We start from the raw sequence: 18,043 nt of genomic DNA, 5'->3' as shown, positions 1-18,043 counted from the left end.
TCCAGACCAAGCAGAGAGGCAACCTGTCGTCAAGAACCAGGTGAAAGCTGCTGTTAAATAACTTTAATGGTTAACGTGGGAGTCACAAGGGAGGTGCATTCTGTCCCAGGGCTCTTCAGTGCCATCCTCAAAGCTGGTTAGTGCAGGAGGTAGGGCAGGGTTGGTTCCAGTTTTCTCCCAGGAAGGGCCTAGGGGGTCCCAGCCAGCCCTTGGAATGAGTCCCTCAACACCATGACGACCACAGCTTTGAGAGGCTTCTGCTCCCCACCTCCAGCCTACTCCCAGTCCAGCAGAGGAAGGGGAGGCCAAGCTAGCCAAACTGCCACAGACAGCGCCGTATCCAGAGCCCAGCTGCGCATAGGTCATCTCCTCTTCTGGCCAAACCTGTTGGCAGTACCTTTCTCTTTCACACCGGTGACTGGAGCCAAGTGCGGGGTGGGCCTTTGCTGCAGAGGCCTCTGGGCCGTGGGGATCGATGCGGGGGTAGAGGGGCCATGGAGCAGGAAGCCCTGGGGGAGTGGTCTGGGGGAGCAGCATCCAGGGAGAACGTTCGGGGTCGCCCCCAGGGCAGGGGGTGGGTCCGGGCTGGGGCCACTGAGGCAGGCGTGCAGGGATTAGGCAGTGCAGGCTGGTCTGTAAACATGGCTAGCCAGGGTGGGGGCGTCGCCAGCCTCGCGCCCTCCCGCTGGGCCAGGATGTCTGTCACTGCAGCAATGTCATCCAGTGGCTCAATAGCTGTGGCACCAGGAAGGGAGTAAGGGGAGGGGGCTAGTCAGAGCTCAGGGCCCAGGCCTACCCAGCCCTGACCATCACCTGTCACTGTAATAGGAGGAAAGCAAAGCCCGGATCTCAGCCGAGATTGCGGTGTCCTGCAGGAGCAGCCCCTCCCCTGGGCCCCCTGGAGCCATAGGCTCTGGTAAAACTATGGGATACAGAGTACAGTGTGGACAGGGATGGGGAGTGGGCAGAAGTGGGTGAAGAAATGAAGAAAGAGGAGGAAACATGAAAGCAATGCCAGGCAAGTGAAGGTCAGAGGAAGAGACAGGAATCCGCATGCAGAAAGGGAAACAAAAAAGAAGAAATTAGGAAAGAAATCCATGAAATGAGTCTGGTTCTCTGGGGTTTTGTTTTGAACTTTGGTGGAAGTGGTTCTAAGAGGTGGAGAAGAAAAAGGAATACACTAGGAATACACTAGGACTCGGTGGGACTTGGATCCCTGGAGCTCTGCCTTAGCCCAAAGTGTACTTTCTGACTGCTTCCATTATCTGGGTTCCCTTGAAGCCCCCAATCCCACTTCCCATCAGGTTCCCAGAGTATACTTTCACTCACCCATCTCATGGTACAAGGAGCCCTGCTTGGCCAGTACTTGGGGTGGTTTCCGGGGAGCTGGGGTTTCAATCTTCATGATTTCATCACAGCACTGCTTCCACTGGCCTGAAGGGAGAGCACTGATTGGGGGCGGGCAGAGGGGGGCAGGACTGAGGGCCAAGCTGCCCTCTCTTCTGCTACATTCCCTTCCACACATTCTTGAAACAGAGGCTTATGGTAAAAATAACAAACTCCAATTCCTCTCAAAGGTTCAATCCAGCCCCCTCTTACTCATGTCAAAGAAAAGCTGCCACAGAGCCTCCATCCAGCTCTGCAGGGCTCCCCGACTCTCAGTCTGAAGGGTGTGTGTCACTTGGTCCTCCCCATACTGGTTACTGATGCTCAGGGTGAAGGGCCGGCCTGCAGCCTGGTCCAGCTCCCCTGCCCGGACTCGAGTCTCCTGCAGAAGGAAAGGGTCTGCTTCCAGCTCCACCTTGGTCACAGAAGTCAGCAGGGGCTCGGGGCGGGCTTGGTCGTCCTGCCTCGGAAGAGGACCTTGTGGGGCTTTCACCAAGCCCTCTCCTTTGCCTCCTACTGACCAGCGTGGGAAGGAATGGTAGGAAGAGACTGGGGCTGCGACAGTGGTCCTCAGTCAGGGAAAGAGGGACTAGGTGGGGAAGGCATGGAGGCAGGCATGAACGCTGAGACCTGGGGTCCCTCGCTATTTCCATGAAAGTTGGCAGGAAAGTCAGCAAAGGGGCTAGGGGACGGGGTCATTGGACTCGGGTTGGCAGAGGAAACCAGGAAAAGACGGAGTAGATGGAGATCGGACTCTGAGGGGGAAGATGGCAGGAGGATGAGAAATCCGAAACTGGTTGTAGAATCCTCTCTGAGAACTGATAGGGGCTGAGGCTGGTAAAGTAGAAGGGACACTGTTTTCCAGTGATGCTGCCTGCGGAGAATATGGTCCTTCAGCATTCTTGGCCCTGCAGCCGGGTGTGGTGCTGTGAGCAACATGAGGCTTGGATCTCTCTGAGAGGTCTGTGCCCACCCTCCTGGGGCCTGACGGAGAGACTCCTGGGGCCCCAGTACCTGGTGGCTTGACCACCAGGGGACACATCACCTTGTTGATTGCAATAGTAAACAGTGGCTCTTTCCCAGTGTCTGCATCTTCGAGTTGCCGGTAACAGAAGAGGTTTGTGCCTTTCAGGACTCCGTGCACTCGTGCCCAGTCCTGCCGCTCCCCAGCTTGCTGCATAAATGACTCGAGGTTTCCTAGGGGAATCACACCTCCCCAACACCCTTCTTCCCAGCCCCCAACACCCTTCTTCCCAGCCCCCATCAAAAATCTGCTCCTTCCTGCCCGTCCTCCTATCTGAGCATCTTCTCATCCTGCCATACCCCTCCTTCTACCCAGAACTTGATTTTTCCATAGTCCTTCCATTCCGAAGTGATCCGGCTCTGCTCTGCCTTCCCCCGTGCCTTTCCACTCGTCAGGGCCCTCACCTGCACCCTGAGAGAACCACTTGCAGTAGGCTGAGTCATGCAGAGAGGCTGAGCCACCAGGCGGCAACACACACTCCCATAAAGGGGCAGCCAGGCAGGGTTCTCCTCTGGCGGGGAGAGGAAGTGCAGGGTAAGGGTGGGGAGTCAGAAGGAAACCATCCAACGGCCACTCTTCTCGCTATCCAGCATCCCCCAGGCACACACATACTCACCATGGCTGGCAAGGGTGAGGTCATGTGTGCGGAACCCATCTTGCACTGCTGCCAGGGTGAGCGTGGTGTGAGCCAAGAGGTGGTAACGAGGGCCACTGCAGGGCAGATGGAGAAGTGGGCCTCAGCCACGTGAAGGGTAAGTGAGGGCCACATTAGATGGCAGGCCCTGTAAGGCTGAGTGTGGGTCTGCCCTGTTCCCACAGCCCCATGGATAACTAGCTTGCCTCCCCCACAGGGGTGGGAACAAACAATTACTGAGTTCCTACTAGGTGCCAAAGCCTTTATATATCTGATCCTACTGTATCCCCATGACCGCCCTGTGAGCTTGATGGCATTCTTTAGTTAATAGATGAGGCAGCTTGAAGTATAGAGAGGTTAAGAAATTTGCCCATAAGGTATAGTTGGTAGGTGGTGGAGCTGGGATTTGAACTCATGTCCGTCTCTAAAATCAGCATTCTGTTCGTTACCCTAGAGGTTCTCACATTGCTCCTCAGAGGCCCAGTGGTGGCACAGGGTGCTTCCAGTCACCTGTAGGCACCACCACAGAGCCCAGGCCACCCGCCTCCAACCAGGGCACTCCATCCATGTAAGATGCGTTTGCTGCTGCGAAAGAAGTGAAGACCCGGGAGCCTAGCTCGCCCTGCACTCCCGTGGGTCTCCTCAGTTGGCTTGGCCCAGCTATGAGTGCCTCCCAGCTAAGTGGCCACTGCTCACCCATGTCTGTCTGCACGTCCTGGCAGCCGTGCAAAGTAGATTCTGCCTGCTCCCTAAAGCTCAGAGGTCACCCGTGGCCAGGACAGGCATCTGAGGGCAGTGGGGGAATGCAGGGCCTTACCCCACAGCTGGGGTGGGGAGCAGGATGGGACTGCTCCCCGAACCCCCAGCACTCTCCAGCGATGCCCGGACACGCCTCCCGGAGGAACGGCCTAGGGAGCTGCTGAGTTTGGTGGCCAGCCTTTTGGGGGCACCAGCCAGGGCCCCTTCCTCTTCCATGCAGGCCCCATACAGCTCCAGCCGGAGGTCAAAGTCCGGCCCTGCCTCGGTGCTAGGGAAGTGTGGGAGCAAGAGAGAAGGATGGTTCTGGAGAAGTCCAGGAGGAGCAAGGGCTGGGGGCGGGGTGGAGGATGCCTATGGTACAAGCTCAGGACAGCTCCAGCAGGAGGCCCATCTTGCTCTGCTCTCCCCTCCCTGCCCCCTTCCCTTCCCCTCCTCTCCCCGTAGCTACCTCGGCAGGTACTGGAGCAAGAGTGGAGAGAGGAGGGAGCCACAGGGGTGAGGTACTCACAAAAGCAGGCTGTTCTGGAAGGAGATGTCCGTGAGGGTCCTGTCCACCAGGACCATCTCCGTGTCCTGAATGTCTTCCCCCAGCTGCAGCAGCAGGAACACAGCCCAGCGGTGCAGGTCTGGGGACAAAGAGGGCAAAACTGGTTAAAAAAACAAACCCCCCACATAGGAGCCTCCATACTCCGCGTCACTCCCCTGGATTTGCCCCAGTGTGTGTGGAACTCACCGCCTTTGTTCTTGAAATATTCTGTGTCCTTCCACATGAGTGGAATCCGGAGGTCTAAGGGGCAGAAGGGTAGGAATAAATGTTGAGACGGGGCAGGGGGTCGTGTGGCGGGGCCAGGAGCCAGTGGCTGGAGTAACTGTGCTTCTTACCAGAGATGCAGAGCCGGCCTCGGCAGGGGGAGCGATCGGCGGGTGGCCCACTGTCAGAAGGCCTGTGGGCAAATCACAGCGTCCCAGCCTGGCCTCCAGACACACTCTCCCTGGCTGTGGCTCCCAGGGCTCTAGGACCGTCCCCTCCCTAGCCCAGGCAGCCCCCAGGTCCCCAGCCAGAGGGACTGGCAGAGTTGTAGATTTAACCCAGGGGCTTGCTGGGATCACTGGAGGCAGTTAGCTCTCACACAGTACAAGCTCAGGACTCCTCTCCCTCCAGGTAGCCTCCCTCCCCACACCCCTGCCAGGGACCAGTGGGAATTGAGGGGACGGGCCCACAGACTCCCTTTCAAGGGCTCTTCTCTGTTAAACCCCAGGCTCGGAGGAGTTAGCAGGCTTTCTTTTTAAAAAGGGAAGCTGCTTGTCTGCACCACCCCATCACTTCTTAGATATAGGAGGGTCGTGGGTCAGTCATAAAATCAAGTGGACCAGTGTTTAACAAAAGGAAAAAAACCCAAGTAGGAAACATTTGTGTTCCATTTGCCACAAACCTCTCTCGTCCCCCTCAGCTCTGATTTCTCCTTTACCTTCTGGCTAGATAGGCTGAGCTTTCCCAGTGCCCCAAGTTCCCCAGTACCCCGCTGCAGGGCCCCAGATACCCGGCTTTCCTCACTTCCCTGCCCAGCATCAGGACCCACCAAGCGTGTGTCTCTCTAAGGTGACAGCCAGTTTACCCACACCAATTCATGATGCCACTGATGTAATTAGCAACTTAGGCCTTAAGCTAAATGACGTGGCACTGATGGCAGTGTGGTTAGCTGTCAGGGACTTGGGGTACCTCAAGTCACACTGTCCAGGCCCCCCACACTGTGGGGGCTCGGGCAGGGCAGAGACTGTTGATGGCTGCCTCTCAGGAGACAACAAACTCATAGTAGAAGCTGTCGCCCTGCCTGCGTGACCTTCCTTAGCTTTCTGGGGCAGGTATAGAATGAATGGGTTTTCTGCCTACCCTGTAGCTTCACGGGTGAGCTCTGGAGGGCTCCTGGCAATCTCTCCTTGTGTCAGCCTTCGGGGCTGAGCTAGAACCTCCTCTCACTCAGCCTTGCGGGTTCAAGCAGACTATTTTGCCAGAAGCCAATTTTCCAAGTGACCAACATATCAAAAATGGCCAATTCTTGGAATGATCAATTTGCCAACTATTTTCTCCAACATTTTACCAGAGCATCACCTCAACCATCTCACTGCAGATCTGTCAGATCAGCCGAGTGTAATGTCAGGGTTGCTTGTGTTTCACATCCAGAAGCCGAGCCCTTTTAGAATGCACAATCTAATTTATGTGAAGGGGCAGCCTTTCCCTTCAATGTTTTTGTTTATTTTTAATTAATTTCTTCCACAATCCCTGCCTCTGATGGTGAACCCCAGGTAAAATGAACTACTGTCAGTTTGTGGTAAATTGGCCAGTCAGCAAGTTGGCCATTTGGTGAACCGGCTTTGAGAAAAGTGGCCTTCCAGAAGCCAGCCAGCCAGCCTCCTCAGATCGCAGACAGGGTTATGCAATTAGCACGTTTGCGTTACTTTTGCATTACCTCAGACTGCCAGCCTTTCACCAGAGACCCTGGCTTTCCTGAGCCCAGCCTAGCTCCTCAGTAGCGACCTCTGGCAGCACACTTGGCGCTGCAACTCCAAGGCGTCTTGTGTTCCAGGTCCCTGACATGGGCGGTCGGCTTCAGGGTGGTCCGCTCGGGAAACACACATGCGGCACCCCCCCCCCCCCCAGAAGTCCTCGCGTCCCCCTTGCTCACCGCCGGCCGGTCTTCCCCAGCACCTGCGCCTCCTTGCGCCGCTGCAGTTCGCCCATGTAGCTGAGGATGCGGCTGTTGCATACCAGCAGGCTCTTGGTGGCCTCCAGGGCCTGCTCACGCTGGGTGCAGGCCGCCAGCAGCTTGCAAGCCCCTTCCCTCATCCGGATCTCATGGTCTAGCTTTCTCTGCAACTCTGTGTCCTGGCCGGAGTGAGGAGAAGGATGAGAAGGACATGTCAGGCAAGGGACAGGCAGACACACCCTCCAGTCCCCAAGTGGGCTGTGGCCCAGGGGAAACTTGTATTTCAGGTACCTCAAGGTTACGGGTTGAGTCTCAACCTCCGCTACCCAAGAATTACCAGAGCAGCTTTGTACACATACAGATGCCTTCATGCATTTGATGGGGGAAGTATACATTCCTTCAGCTTCTTGAGAGTGCAGTTTGGAAAACTCTATGAAAACTACAAGTTCACATATTCCTTTGATCCAGCTATCCAATATCTAGTTTATCCCACAGATCTAGTTATACATGTGGGCAAAGCCATATTCATTGCAGCATTGTTTTAAAACACCAAGAATAAAAGTCATTCAAAAGGGCATTGGTTAAATAATTTACAGCTCATGTCTACCATGGAATATGGAATGTTGCAGACATTAATGAGTTAGACATGTGTGCAGATATGAAACATTCATAAAAATGTGAAGTGAGAAAAGGAGAACAGTATTATAGTATGCTACCATTTGTGTACAATATATACCCACGCCTTTACATAGACGGAGACATGCATAAACAAGTAGTGGTTGGCAGGACTGGGAGCCAGGAATGGAAAACGGATTTAGTACACTTATTTATATGTACCCGTCTTTACTACTGTACTATTGGAAATTGTGTTGCCTTTTTAAAAACATAAATCTTCTCAGTTTAAAAAAAAAAAAAAGTACCAGGCCCTACCTTAGACTTACAGAATAAGAAGTGGGGCATGTGCTTTTTTTTTTTAACCCACCAACTAAAGGGAATGGACAGATAGTAAAGGCCATCCTGGGTTACCCCAAAGACTCAAGTGATGGGGGAGTATCAGGTTGGCAAGGGAGCAGTGGAGAAGGAGCATACCACCTACAGAGTTTACCCAGTACACACCCTAAATTAGGGGTTGCCCCCTGCTGGGGCTCTGAGCTTGGGAGGTGAGAACAGAGGCAAGGAGTGGGGATGGGGGGCAGGTGAGGCAGGAGGTCAGGAATGAGGGGTAAGCAGGTTGTGCACATGGCCAGGTGGGGGTCTGGGGGAGGCACCATGATTCTCAGAACCATTCTCTCAGAAAGGAGCCCTGGAGGTCTTGGTACAGAGCAGAGGGGTGGGCACCAGTATGACGTGAGATAAACCTGGGTATAAGTCACAGCCCTGTCAGCTTTGAGAAGCTGGACAGAAACTTATTGGAAAAGCACTGGAAATGTACTCAATCTCCCTAAACCTTGGTTTCTCCATCTGTAAAATGAGGATGAAAATAGTCCCCATGGGCCAGAGTTGGGAGGACTCAGTGAGACAGGAAGGTAAAGCATTAGCCGGGTGCCCAGCATGTGTCACACATGAATGGTGGGGATGCTCATTTTCATGATGTTACTTCGGCAGCGGTAGCATTCACCCAATAAACACTGATGCATCGAGGCTCCTCTGAGAATCCAGCTGGTAAGAGATGCAGACATTAATAGCTGCTCCATAAGTGCCATGTCATGGCATAACTACGCTCGTAGGCAATAGACCCTGTTTGCTTCTGGTTGAATGACAGGGAAGGCTTCAGAGGTGGAAGACTAACCCCATCACACAGTACAGATCAGCTCAGGAGGCAGGCCAATGGAGGCATGGGACTGGAAGACGGGGGGAAATGTGACCACTGAACACCTGTCTTCTCCCTCACACCAGGTCTCTCCCACACCCTGTGCCCTTGCTTCCGTCCTCGTGGCTCCAGCCTTCAAGTCTCTAAGACATGAACACCCTAAATTCCTGCTTGCACAAGCCTTGTTTGGCCTCCCTGCAGATTCTTCCTTCACTATCTATTCCTGGGCCACTGGGCAAGACCAGACTCACACCCCTGTCTCAGTGCTGTTACCCTTCCTGACCTTTCAGAAATAGGCCAACTTGGTACCAAAGCCCCATCCACCAGGAAGCCCTCCCAGACTAAACAGCTCCCCCCAGCACCACTATATCTATCTATGGGCACCAGGGTCCCACCTCTGCTAAGCTACCCTGCTTGCCAACCCCCATCCCATTCTGCATCCAGCTTCCGCCACAAACACCCTCAAACGAGTGAGGGGGGGGGGACACGACAGATTGGCGTCCTCAAGCCCCCCTCCTAGCCGGCGTCTCCGTCCGGGCCCCAGCACTCACGGATCCTTCCCTAGCCCTGGCCATTGCCCGTGCCACGCCAACGCAGGCACCGCTGGGCGCGCAGGTCCGGGAAGCCGCACAGCTCCGGGGCCGGCTCAACCACCCCACCCCCGCCCGCGGCGCTCAGGGCGCCGGTGACATCAGCTCCCAACTGCCGCGATAACGGCTGAGGGGCTCCAGGGCGCTGGCGGTCCCTCCGGTCCCTCCGTGAGTCTGGCTAGGCTAGGCTCCGGGCTCCCAGGGGCATGACCACGGTGTGACGCTACCACCGGGAGCGCCTGAGTCGATCTGTAAAGGGCTTCCGCCCAGGGCTGGGATCTCAAGCTGCAGGAGCCCCGTGCGCTTTCCCTCCAAGGTGACCCCTTCCCCGGGAGCATGCGGGAAGAGGATAGAGTGTAAATGGGAATAATTGGGGCTGCGGAAGTCACTGGGTCAGCCGGGATGAGCCTGACTAAGGGCCCTGCTACCCGTAGACACCCCTGCTACCACACACTCACTGCCCTCAGGCCCCAAATCCACTCTCCCACGGCATAGAAACCCCAGCTCCAACCCTTTGGACACAGCATCTCAGGAATCCTGGTGCAGTTTCTGGATCCCTGTGCTTTGCACTCATCTCCCTACCCCAGGGATAGCTTCTTGTCACCCCTTCCCCACCCCCTACGCCCACATCTTCTCCCCAAGGAGGCAGCATTTTCACCAGACAATCCAGAGAAAGAACCCAGAGTTGGATATCAGCCAACTGACATCCAGGGTCAGGGCCCAAGGGACTGAAGGAGGATGAGTAATGGGCCGAAGCCCCAACACACATTAGGCCCTCCAGGGACGTCCTTTCCTGTCCCTCCTACTCTCTTCTGTCCCCGACTTCCTACCCGGCTTCACCTTCTGTTCCCTTTAGAATCTCCACCAGGGCTAAATTCAAATCCTAGTTTAGGAATTTCACTAGCTGTGAGAATTTAACCTCTGTAGCCTCAGTTTGTACACTAGGGGAGTATTCCACCTCCTTTATAGCATTGTTTGAGGATTAAGTGAGAAAGTCTAACCTCTATCTGGGCCAAGCACATATTTAAAAACAACTTTTCTCTTACTCCCACCTCCCCTTTACTTGCAGCTTAAGTTCCCACCTCCAGGAAGTCTTCTTGGATTTACTCTTCTATGATTACCTCTCTTGCCAATCCCTGAAACATCAATGGGTCTCTCTCTTAGGGAGGAGGGTGGGGTACTGCTGAGCTTCGTGGAGAAAGAATACAGCATCTGCAGCCCATAGCTGAAGCAGAGGTGACAAAAGTGAAATCTAAGGCCCTTCCTCTGCCCCAGAATTTGGGCACACCTCCCATGAAGAAAAACTACTTGGGGTGGGGGTGGGGGGAATGCAGAATTTAAACACTTAAATACCTAGACCAGCTCTGAATAATAAAATTTGCAATGATGGAAATATTCAGTAGCCATCAAGCACTTGAAATGCAGCTAGAGCAACTAAGGAACCACATTTTTTATTTCATTTCATTTTAACTAAATTATAAATTTAAATAGCCACATATAACTAGTAACATGAACAGTGCAGAAGACCTGGGACGGCAAATAGGTTTCATGTCATGTATCAACACAGGACAACAGGTAGTGTCAGAGTCCCGACAGGCTCATTGGGCACCTTTCTGCATATTAGAAAAAGGTGACCCTGTCTAGGCAAACAAATTAGAGAAAGGTGCCTCCTCCTGATGCAGCCTAAAACCCAGGCCAGGACTCCTGCCTCTGCCTGGCACCCTTATGAAGGAAAACAACCTGCACAATTTATGCCAAGGTTATGCTGAGGAAGATTCTGAGGTACATCTGGGCTTGCTGGTAAAGCATGCCATGAGTGATTGTAATGTCTACTATGACCAGGGAATCAGGCTTTGGGCTGAGAGGGGCAACACAGGTGAAATAAATCGCCATTCCTGACCTAGACTCTCTCCAGTCCTGCCTCTGACCTCCTCAGCAGGAAACCTCTGCCTGGTGCAGACGGTCATTTCCAAAGCTTCCTCCATCTTCCCCATCTCAGCCAATGACCACACCGCCCAGTTGCTTAGCCACAACCTAGGAATCATCCTGGAATCATCCTCTTTGCCTCAGCCCTCACATCCAATCCATCAGCAAGCCCAGTCAGATCGACCACGATCGTTTGAAATCCATCCACTTCTCTCCACCATGAGCACTTTCATCCACATCGCCAGGTTCACTCCTCTGATGCTGTAACAACCTCCCATCTGGTGGTGGTCTGCTATCTCTCATGCCAACCCTCTTCTCTCCCACTCCAACCCCACCGAGCCCAGTCTCCTAAGCAGCCATCATTTTAAAACATCAGACGAGTCATCGCCCTGCTTAAAACCCTCCCGTAGGCCAACATCACACTGAGTACAATCTAAGTGCCATGTATGACTTTCAAGGCCCTGCATATCTGTCCCCTGCCCATGAGCTCCACCCCAACTATGTTCCAGCCACACCGGAACTGGAACTCATACCCACGCAAGAGCCACTGAGCTTTCTGTGCCCTGGCTGGAAAGACTTTCCTTCAATCTTCACAGCTCTCCAAACCCTTCTGGTCTCCTCGGCTCAATGGCCTCCTCATTGAGGCCTTCTCTGACCAGCACATCTAATGCTGCCCTCCCCACCTCATGTTGATTCCATCCCCATTTTCATCATAATTTCACTATGTGAGATTACTTATGTGTTTGATGTTTATTGTCTGTCCCCCAGTCGAATGGACCTTTCCTGTCTGCTTCACTGAAGTCTCCCACGATCTAGCAGGGAGCTTGGCACATAGTAAGTGTTCAATGAACGCGTTTAAGAATAAATGAATAAGCAGCTCCCTGCCATCTCCAGAGCCAGCAAAATCTTTACATGCTAACCCAGAGTCCCCTTCCCCTTCTCTGTGAAGACCAAACAAGGCATACAGAACCACCTGTCCCTCTCCCCACTTTGAGCAGGCCCACCCTCCCTCCCCCCTTAGCCCCAGCAGGGTGAGCAAGGCAGAGACTGGGGATGGGAGGCATGCATGGACGCTTGGGGGTGGGAGTGGGGGGCGCTGCAGGACATTACCTCCAGGCTGAGCGCCATCTGCCGAATGTAGAGCATATTCAGGTCCTCCAGGATGTGCAATCTGTCCTGCATCTCTGTGCCCCCCAGTGCCTCTTCCCTTGTCAAACCCTCCAGAGGGAGGCGGCTGGCAGGTACCACACTGCCCCACAATGCCTTCTCCCACTGCTCCCCTGCTCTTGAAAGAGATGGGCAGCTCCTGGACAGAGGGCAGAGGCTGCCCCTGTCCCTCTGCACTCCTGTTAGACCCCTCTGGCTGTTGCGACAAACTTTCCTTGCCTACCACTGTTCCAGGGCCCTGGTGGGAGCCAGGCATAGGAGGAAAGGAAAGCGAGGTGAGGGTAAGTGGGGTCCCGGGAAGGGAGGCCAGCTGCAGAAGGGGCTCTGGGCACAGAGTGTCCAGTCTTGCTTTGGTGGCAGCTGTTCTCCCAGCTGTGGAAGAAAAAGGCCCTTTCATTCCGACTCTGGCCCCTCCCCAGCCCCCGCCCACATCCCTGGCCGGGTGGACAGAGAATCTGTGTGCCAGTAGGGCCTGAGGGGCAGGCACAGCTGGAAGGGGGCAGGGAGGGGACCCCTCAAGCAGGTTCTACAGAGTCCTGGAGTTTGTCAGGAGGCAGGAGTTTCCGAGAGGAGTTCTGGCTTAGTTTGAGGAAGAAGAGCGATGGAAGTGAGGACTTGGGAGAGTGAGCCCTGGGAGTGGGACAAAGGGGTAAATGCGGCCCAACCCCCGGGGCACCTCTTCCAACTTGGGATCCCCATCCAGCCCGACCGCCCACCCCCACCCCGGCTCACAATTACCTCGCTTTTCCAGCAGAAGGGAGAAGAGGGAGGGAGAAAGGCAGGGGTGTGCCTGTCTGCTGCTGCCCCCGCTCCCCTCTGCGGGCCCCTTCCCTTCCAGACAGGAAACCAGCCCCGATTCCCAGCCAGCTGCAGCTTTGCCTGCCCCCCCCTCCACCCCAGGCCCACGGAGTCACACTCCCCTGGGCGGCTGGCCGGGCCCTGCGGCTCCGCCCCGGCTCTCCGCACCGGCCCCCAAAGGCCTGGCTTATCCCGGGGCGGCCCCAGCCCACAGGCCCCTCCCTCCTGGTCCCGGGGCCTGGCCCCTCATTCTCCCACGCTAGCCACGGGCGGGGTAGCTCGTGAGAGACCCGACAAAGGCCCTGTCCCCGAAGCCCACTAGCTTCTGAGTCTGAGAAGGCCCGGGACAGCGGGACGCGAGTGTGAAAGGGCCTTTGTTCTGGGCAGGCTGGGGGGGAAAGGGCAAAAGCCAGGCCTGGAATCCCCGCCGGAGAGAGAGTGGGGCGGGAGGAAGGCCCCTCATTTAACCCTTCCAGGCCCAGCGGGGCAGGAGAGCTGACCTTGGAGACAGCCTCTTAGCTGTCGTTACTTGCCCTCTCAGCCCTAGCTCAGACCCTCCGAAGCCTCGCTAGGGCTCAGACCCGGGCGCCCCGAAGAGCGCTGGGCTCGGGAGGAGACTGTCAGACTTGGGGCTGGACTCATCTCAGTCCCCAGGAAAGGAGTGGGTGTGGAAAATAACCCCTACTCATTAAAAGGGGCCCCTCTCCCCAACCACACACACACACACACACACACACACACACACACCCTCTTCCCAAGCCCTTCAGGGGCCCAGAGGGGCGGTTGGGGAGAGCGTCAGAGAAGTGGGCAGGTCTGGCCTGGAAGTCGAAGCTGATGGTGGAGACTGTCCCAGACGGTTGAGACAGGTTGCGAGATGGGGCTGACGGCGGGGAAGGCGCGGGCGTCCCAGCCAAGAGTCCAAGCTGTTGGGCCCCGCCCAGCTGCCTCCCGTCCTCGGCGCGGGGATGCCCAGGAGGGGCCTGGCACATTTGGGGAATGGAACCCATGGCCCCTTCAACTGAGTCCAACCGGAGTTTGTCCGGGCAGAGCCAAATCATCCCAACCGGGGCAGGGAGTGTCTGGGGTTACACAAGTCCCATTAACGTGCATACGGTCCGCGCCCGACTTTTTAAGTCAACAACCGCGGCTCTGGACTCGGCCAGCAGCGTCCCCGCCCCCCGGCGTGCGCGAGGGCGGGGACGAGGCGGCCGCGGCTGCGGGAGCCCGGGAGCGGAGGGCGGGAGGGATGCGGGCTCTCACCTCCGGCGGGTCGCTGAAGAGGCTGAGTCGGAAGCGGCCGCGTTTGAACTCCATCTCCAGGGCGGAGCCCCTAGCCACGGTGACCCGGCTCCGGTGGTTTCGCGAAAACATGCTGGCGGCTCGACGCGTTTGCCAGCCCCGTGCGCTTCCCGCGCCGCGCGGCTCCGCCGGGTCCGCTCCGCCTCTGTCCTCGAAGTCCGCCCGCCGGCCCGGGCCGGGAAGCTCCCGCTGCGGAGTTCCTAAACCCCGCCCCCGGAGACGGCACCTGGGCCGGGCAGGGCAGGGCACGGCCCACTCCTCCTCCACCCCTGCCCAAAGCCGGGCCTGCGGGACCAGTCCCGGGACGCCGAGCCGTCTTAGTCCCACCGCGACGGTACCCAACGCCTCGCCAGCACTGCGGGGGCGCACCGTCCCTTCCGGCCCCGAGCGCCTACCTGGACGCGGGGCGGGGCTCCCGCCCCACCCACCGCCCCCACCTGGCACGTCAGATTCCCGGAGCGCGGAAACCCCTTGGCCACTAGGATCGCCGCCGGGCTCACTTGAGCAGCTTCTGAAAAGACCATTCCAACTTCCTACAATCCCAAAGGTTCCTTCTTCATCCCCCTCCCCAGTTAGGCTGCCCTCCCGGCTCTCTGTCCATCTCTTGTGACCAAAATTGATGGGGCAATGCCTTGGAAATCTGTCTTGGAAACGGCTTGGAAACCTGTTCCGTCACTTACTAACTGTGGCGCCCTGACTCAGTCATTGAACTTTCTGAGCTTCTGTTGTTTTCATCTGTTCAATGGGGATACTGTAATTATCTACACTCCTCGGGTTGCTGTGAGAATTACATGTGAGAATGAGCGTAAAATGCCCAGCACAGTGCCTAGCACAAGACAAGCGGTCCATAAGAGGAGCTATGAAGAAAAAGGAGCAAGTGTGGCAAGCACTCTTGTGCCCTTGGATGGGGCACCAGTGACCTCAGCTCCCTGGACCCAGACCTTAGGTTCTTTAAGAGGATGAGGAAATGGTGGCGTCAATAATGGCTATATTCCAGCTCTTTTGCTGGGTGGCTTAAACAGGGTTACCATTCTCTGTTTCTGCAGAAAAAAAAGGGGGCTCCTCCTCACTCCAAGAGAGCCTAGTTAGGGAGAAGGAAATGACAGAAGATTGGCTTGGCTTGCTGACAACACATGAGGAAAAAGGGGGCTCCTCCTCACTCCAAGAGAGCCTAGTTAGGGAGAAGGAAATGACAGAAGATTGGCTTGGCTTGCTGACAACACATGAGGAGTCTCCTGGGGACTTTAGAACTTACTGGGGGGAAATTGAGAGAGAGTAGGGCTCCTTCATAGCAGGTGGGCTGGAGCCAAAAAGAAGAAAACAATACCAGCCTTTGGCTTTAGACAGCCCAGGTGAACATTGCTCTGATATGGCAAATTAACCCAGTATTCTTTTAGAGAACCTGACTTATAATTACTTTAGCAAAAAGGGAACTTTATTGGCTTCAGGAACTACAGTGACAAGGGGTCGGGCCTTGGATGTGGCTTGACCCAGGAATTTAGTGTTGCCAGGATCCTGTCTCTTCCCATCATCTGGCGCTTCTTTTCTCCATGTTGGCTTCACTCTCCACAGCACAAGATTGTTGCCAAAAATTCTGGGTCTATATCTTTTCAGGTTTAAATTTAGTGGTAAAGAGAGCTGTTTCCTGAAGTTCCTACACATTTTGGATTCAAGGTGGGCCATTTGGGATAGTTTATCCCTCCCAAACCAATCTTTGTAGCCAGAAGGGTGGCCAGACTTGAACCAATCACTGGACTAAGGAGGATTCTGTGCTAATAGGCCAAGCCTGGGTCACTTGTCCTCCTGGAGATCAGTTTGAACCCAGTGAGCTGGGAGAGAGAGGAGGTGGGGGGAGAGGTGGTTCTCCCCGGTGAAGGAATGGATGTTGGACAGGAAAAACAACATCCACAACTTATAAAAATTTACATGGAAAGGGCAGATCAAAAGATTTCATAAAACCTGTGGCCTCTGAGATAAACCTCAAATGATAGGTGAGGGGAAAGAAAGGGAAAGCCATTATTTCTTAATTTCTTCTAATATCTATTGTCACTCCTCCAACCTGTAGGTTCCCCAGGGAAGGGCAGTCTGTCTTGTCCACTGTTTTATGTGCAGTGCCTGGCACATAGGAAGCACTCCATAAACCATCAGCTGAAGTAAATCAACAAAGGAGATGCCTAAATAGAGCAGGCAGATTTCAGAATACTTGACTGGGATGAGCAAGGATGTTGGACTAAAATGGTTCATTTCAAACATTTGTTTTTTAGCAACACAATGTTTTCCCCCCAAATGAAACCTTACCTGGAATATGTGAAATGGAGTCAGAGCTGCTGTAATGGAAGCAGGGGCTGTGGGCTCACGCCTTGTCCTCTCCGCAGGCCCTCAGCTGCCCCACTGCCACCCCTCTCAGTGGAACAGGGACTCTACGGAGAATTCGAAAACTCCTGACAAGAGGTGGAGGATTGGAAAACGTTTGGAAAGGAAGTGAAGCTCAAATCCTGCCTGAGAATTTGTATTCGATGTGACTGAATATTTTGGAAAAGGAGTGACACAACTAGTTACATTTTAGAGATCATAACTTGGCAGCTTTTTGCATAAATCAGTTGGAGGAGATTTATGAGTGGGGTCAGGGAAGCCAGCTGACACGGTTCTCCACTGAGGGTGGAGAAACAAGGGCCAAACTTTCCATGGATTTATTCATTTTTATACACAGTTTTTTAAAAACCACTCCTAATTCTACCACTTAAAAATAACAAAGTAATAAAATAAATGAAAAGCATGCCCTCCCTACCATCAGAGAAAAATACTGAGATAATATGGTGCCTCACGCTGGCTCATGAGAGACAACTGCTGAATTTTCTGGAATCGTGCATTCCAGTTGTTAAACACAGCTATTAAAAATTGAATTACAAAAACTCACAACTAAATAAATTTTATTAAAGCAAAGGTGATAGATACTCAAAACTCATCATCTCCTAATTATTGTACTCCATTTCCCTATTATCTCTTGAGGTCGTTTACATCGATAGTACCTGTACAGTAGAAATGCTATGTAATGGTGACCTACCGCACATCTCTTCCCAATGCTGTCTTCAATGATGTCACATTTGAAATTGGCCATGGTGGGAGTATTTACACAACAGAAATAGGCGAACACTGTAAATCAGGTCTGTTTTTATCCTCAGGAGCTTTTGTTAAATATTTACCAGCATATCACTGGTTTGGTGCATAATCTTTCCAACTTTTTCCTTTGCTTATGTCTGTATCTCTGTCTCCCCAACTATAAAGTAGACATTGGGGGAAGAGGTTGTTGGTCACCCAATATTCAAATCATCTTCCTACTTCTGCATAGTCCCCTACTGTGGACAATATTAGTAAGTTGAGGCTCTACCCTTTTTCTGGCAGCTGTGGAAGGACATTCGTCCTCCCTTCCACTTCTTCACAGCCGAGAGGTAAGAACTTGGCTTAATCCAAGCAATTGGAATGCTCCCAACTGAACTTGAATCTCAAATAAGTGAAAACAAGACTCAGACAGAGTTCAGTCATAATCACTGCACATGCAACCCATGAGTTTTGGGTGGCTGTGCCAACCAGAAAAGTCTCACCAGCAGGTTCCTATGGCGTGACTTTGGTGTGGCCTTGGCATAACCTCAGCTGTGTATTCCTACTGCCTTTGGTTCCCACCCCTCATCTAGGGAAAGTGCAAGATGACCCCCAATCACTTTGTAGTGCAAGGAAGTAAAAAAGTGCTCAAAGGATAATGGATACATGTCAAAAGGACATGGAAACCGTCTTAAAGACTTGCCCATTCACAAAATCGGGGACAAATTTGAGCATCAAAATAGAGTAATAGATTACAACCACTGACTGAAACAGGAATCCATACTGATATGGTATATATGTAAATGAATATAAGGAAAAGAGAAAGTTCTTCGTCACAGTAGAATG

At 53.9% G+C, this 18,043-nt stretch overlaps 1 protein-coding gene across 7 annotated transcripts; it reads right to left on the bottom strand.

Annotated features, from left to right (window-relative positions):
• Window positions 1–42: 42 nt before the first annotated feature.
• RTKN (rhotekin) lies at window positions 43–17,246 on the bottom strand. Of its 7 annotated transcripts, XM_081069269.1 has the most exons (14): window positions 17,163–17,246; window positions 16,397–16,539; window positions 14,060–14,609; window positions 6,488–6,687; window positions 4,686–4,747; window positions 4,537–4,590; window positions 4,312–4,429; window positions 3,862–4,071; window positions 3,027–3,121; window positions 2,815–2,921; window positions 2,432–2,560; window positions 1,600–1,768; window positions 1,330–1,434; window positions 43–735 (listed from the first exon to the last, which is right to left on the bottom strand). In XM_081069269.1, the coding sequence occupies exons 3-14, from the start codon at window positions 14,168–14,170 to the stop codon at window positions 407–409; spliced, it is 1,689 nt and encodes a 562-aa protein (XP_080925395.1). In that variant the 5' UTR covers window positions 14,171–14,609; window positions 16,397–16,539; window positions 17,163–17,246; the 3' UTR covers window positions 43–406. The 7 variants fall into 7 exon arrangements, with proteins under 7 accessions (XP_080925395.1, XP_080925396.1, XP_080925397.1 ...); XM_081069270.1 differs by lacking the exons at window positions 14,060–14,609; window positions 16,397–16,539; window positions 17,163–17,246 and adding exons at window positions 11,945–12,119; window positions 12,740–12,883; XM_081069271.1 differs by lacking the exons at window positions 14,060–14,609; window positions 16,397–16,539; window positions 17,163–17,246 and adding exons at window positions 11,945–12,373; window positions 12,740–12,819.
• Window positions 17,247–18,043: the final 797 nt, after the last annotated feature.

This window comes from Rhinolophus hipposideros (assembly GCF_964194185.1).
Source record: "Rhinolophus hipposideros genome assembly, chromosome: 12".
Taxonomy (NCBI): domain Eukaryota; kingdom Metazoa; phylum Chordata; class Mammalia; order Chiroptera; family Rhinolophidae; genus Rhinolophus; species Rhinolophus hipposideros.
The sequence above is the reverse complement of the archived record's forward strand: the minus strand, read 5'-3'. Positions and strand labels throughout refer to the sequence as shown.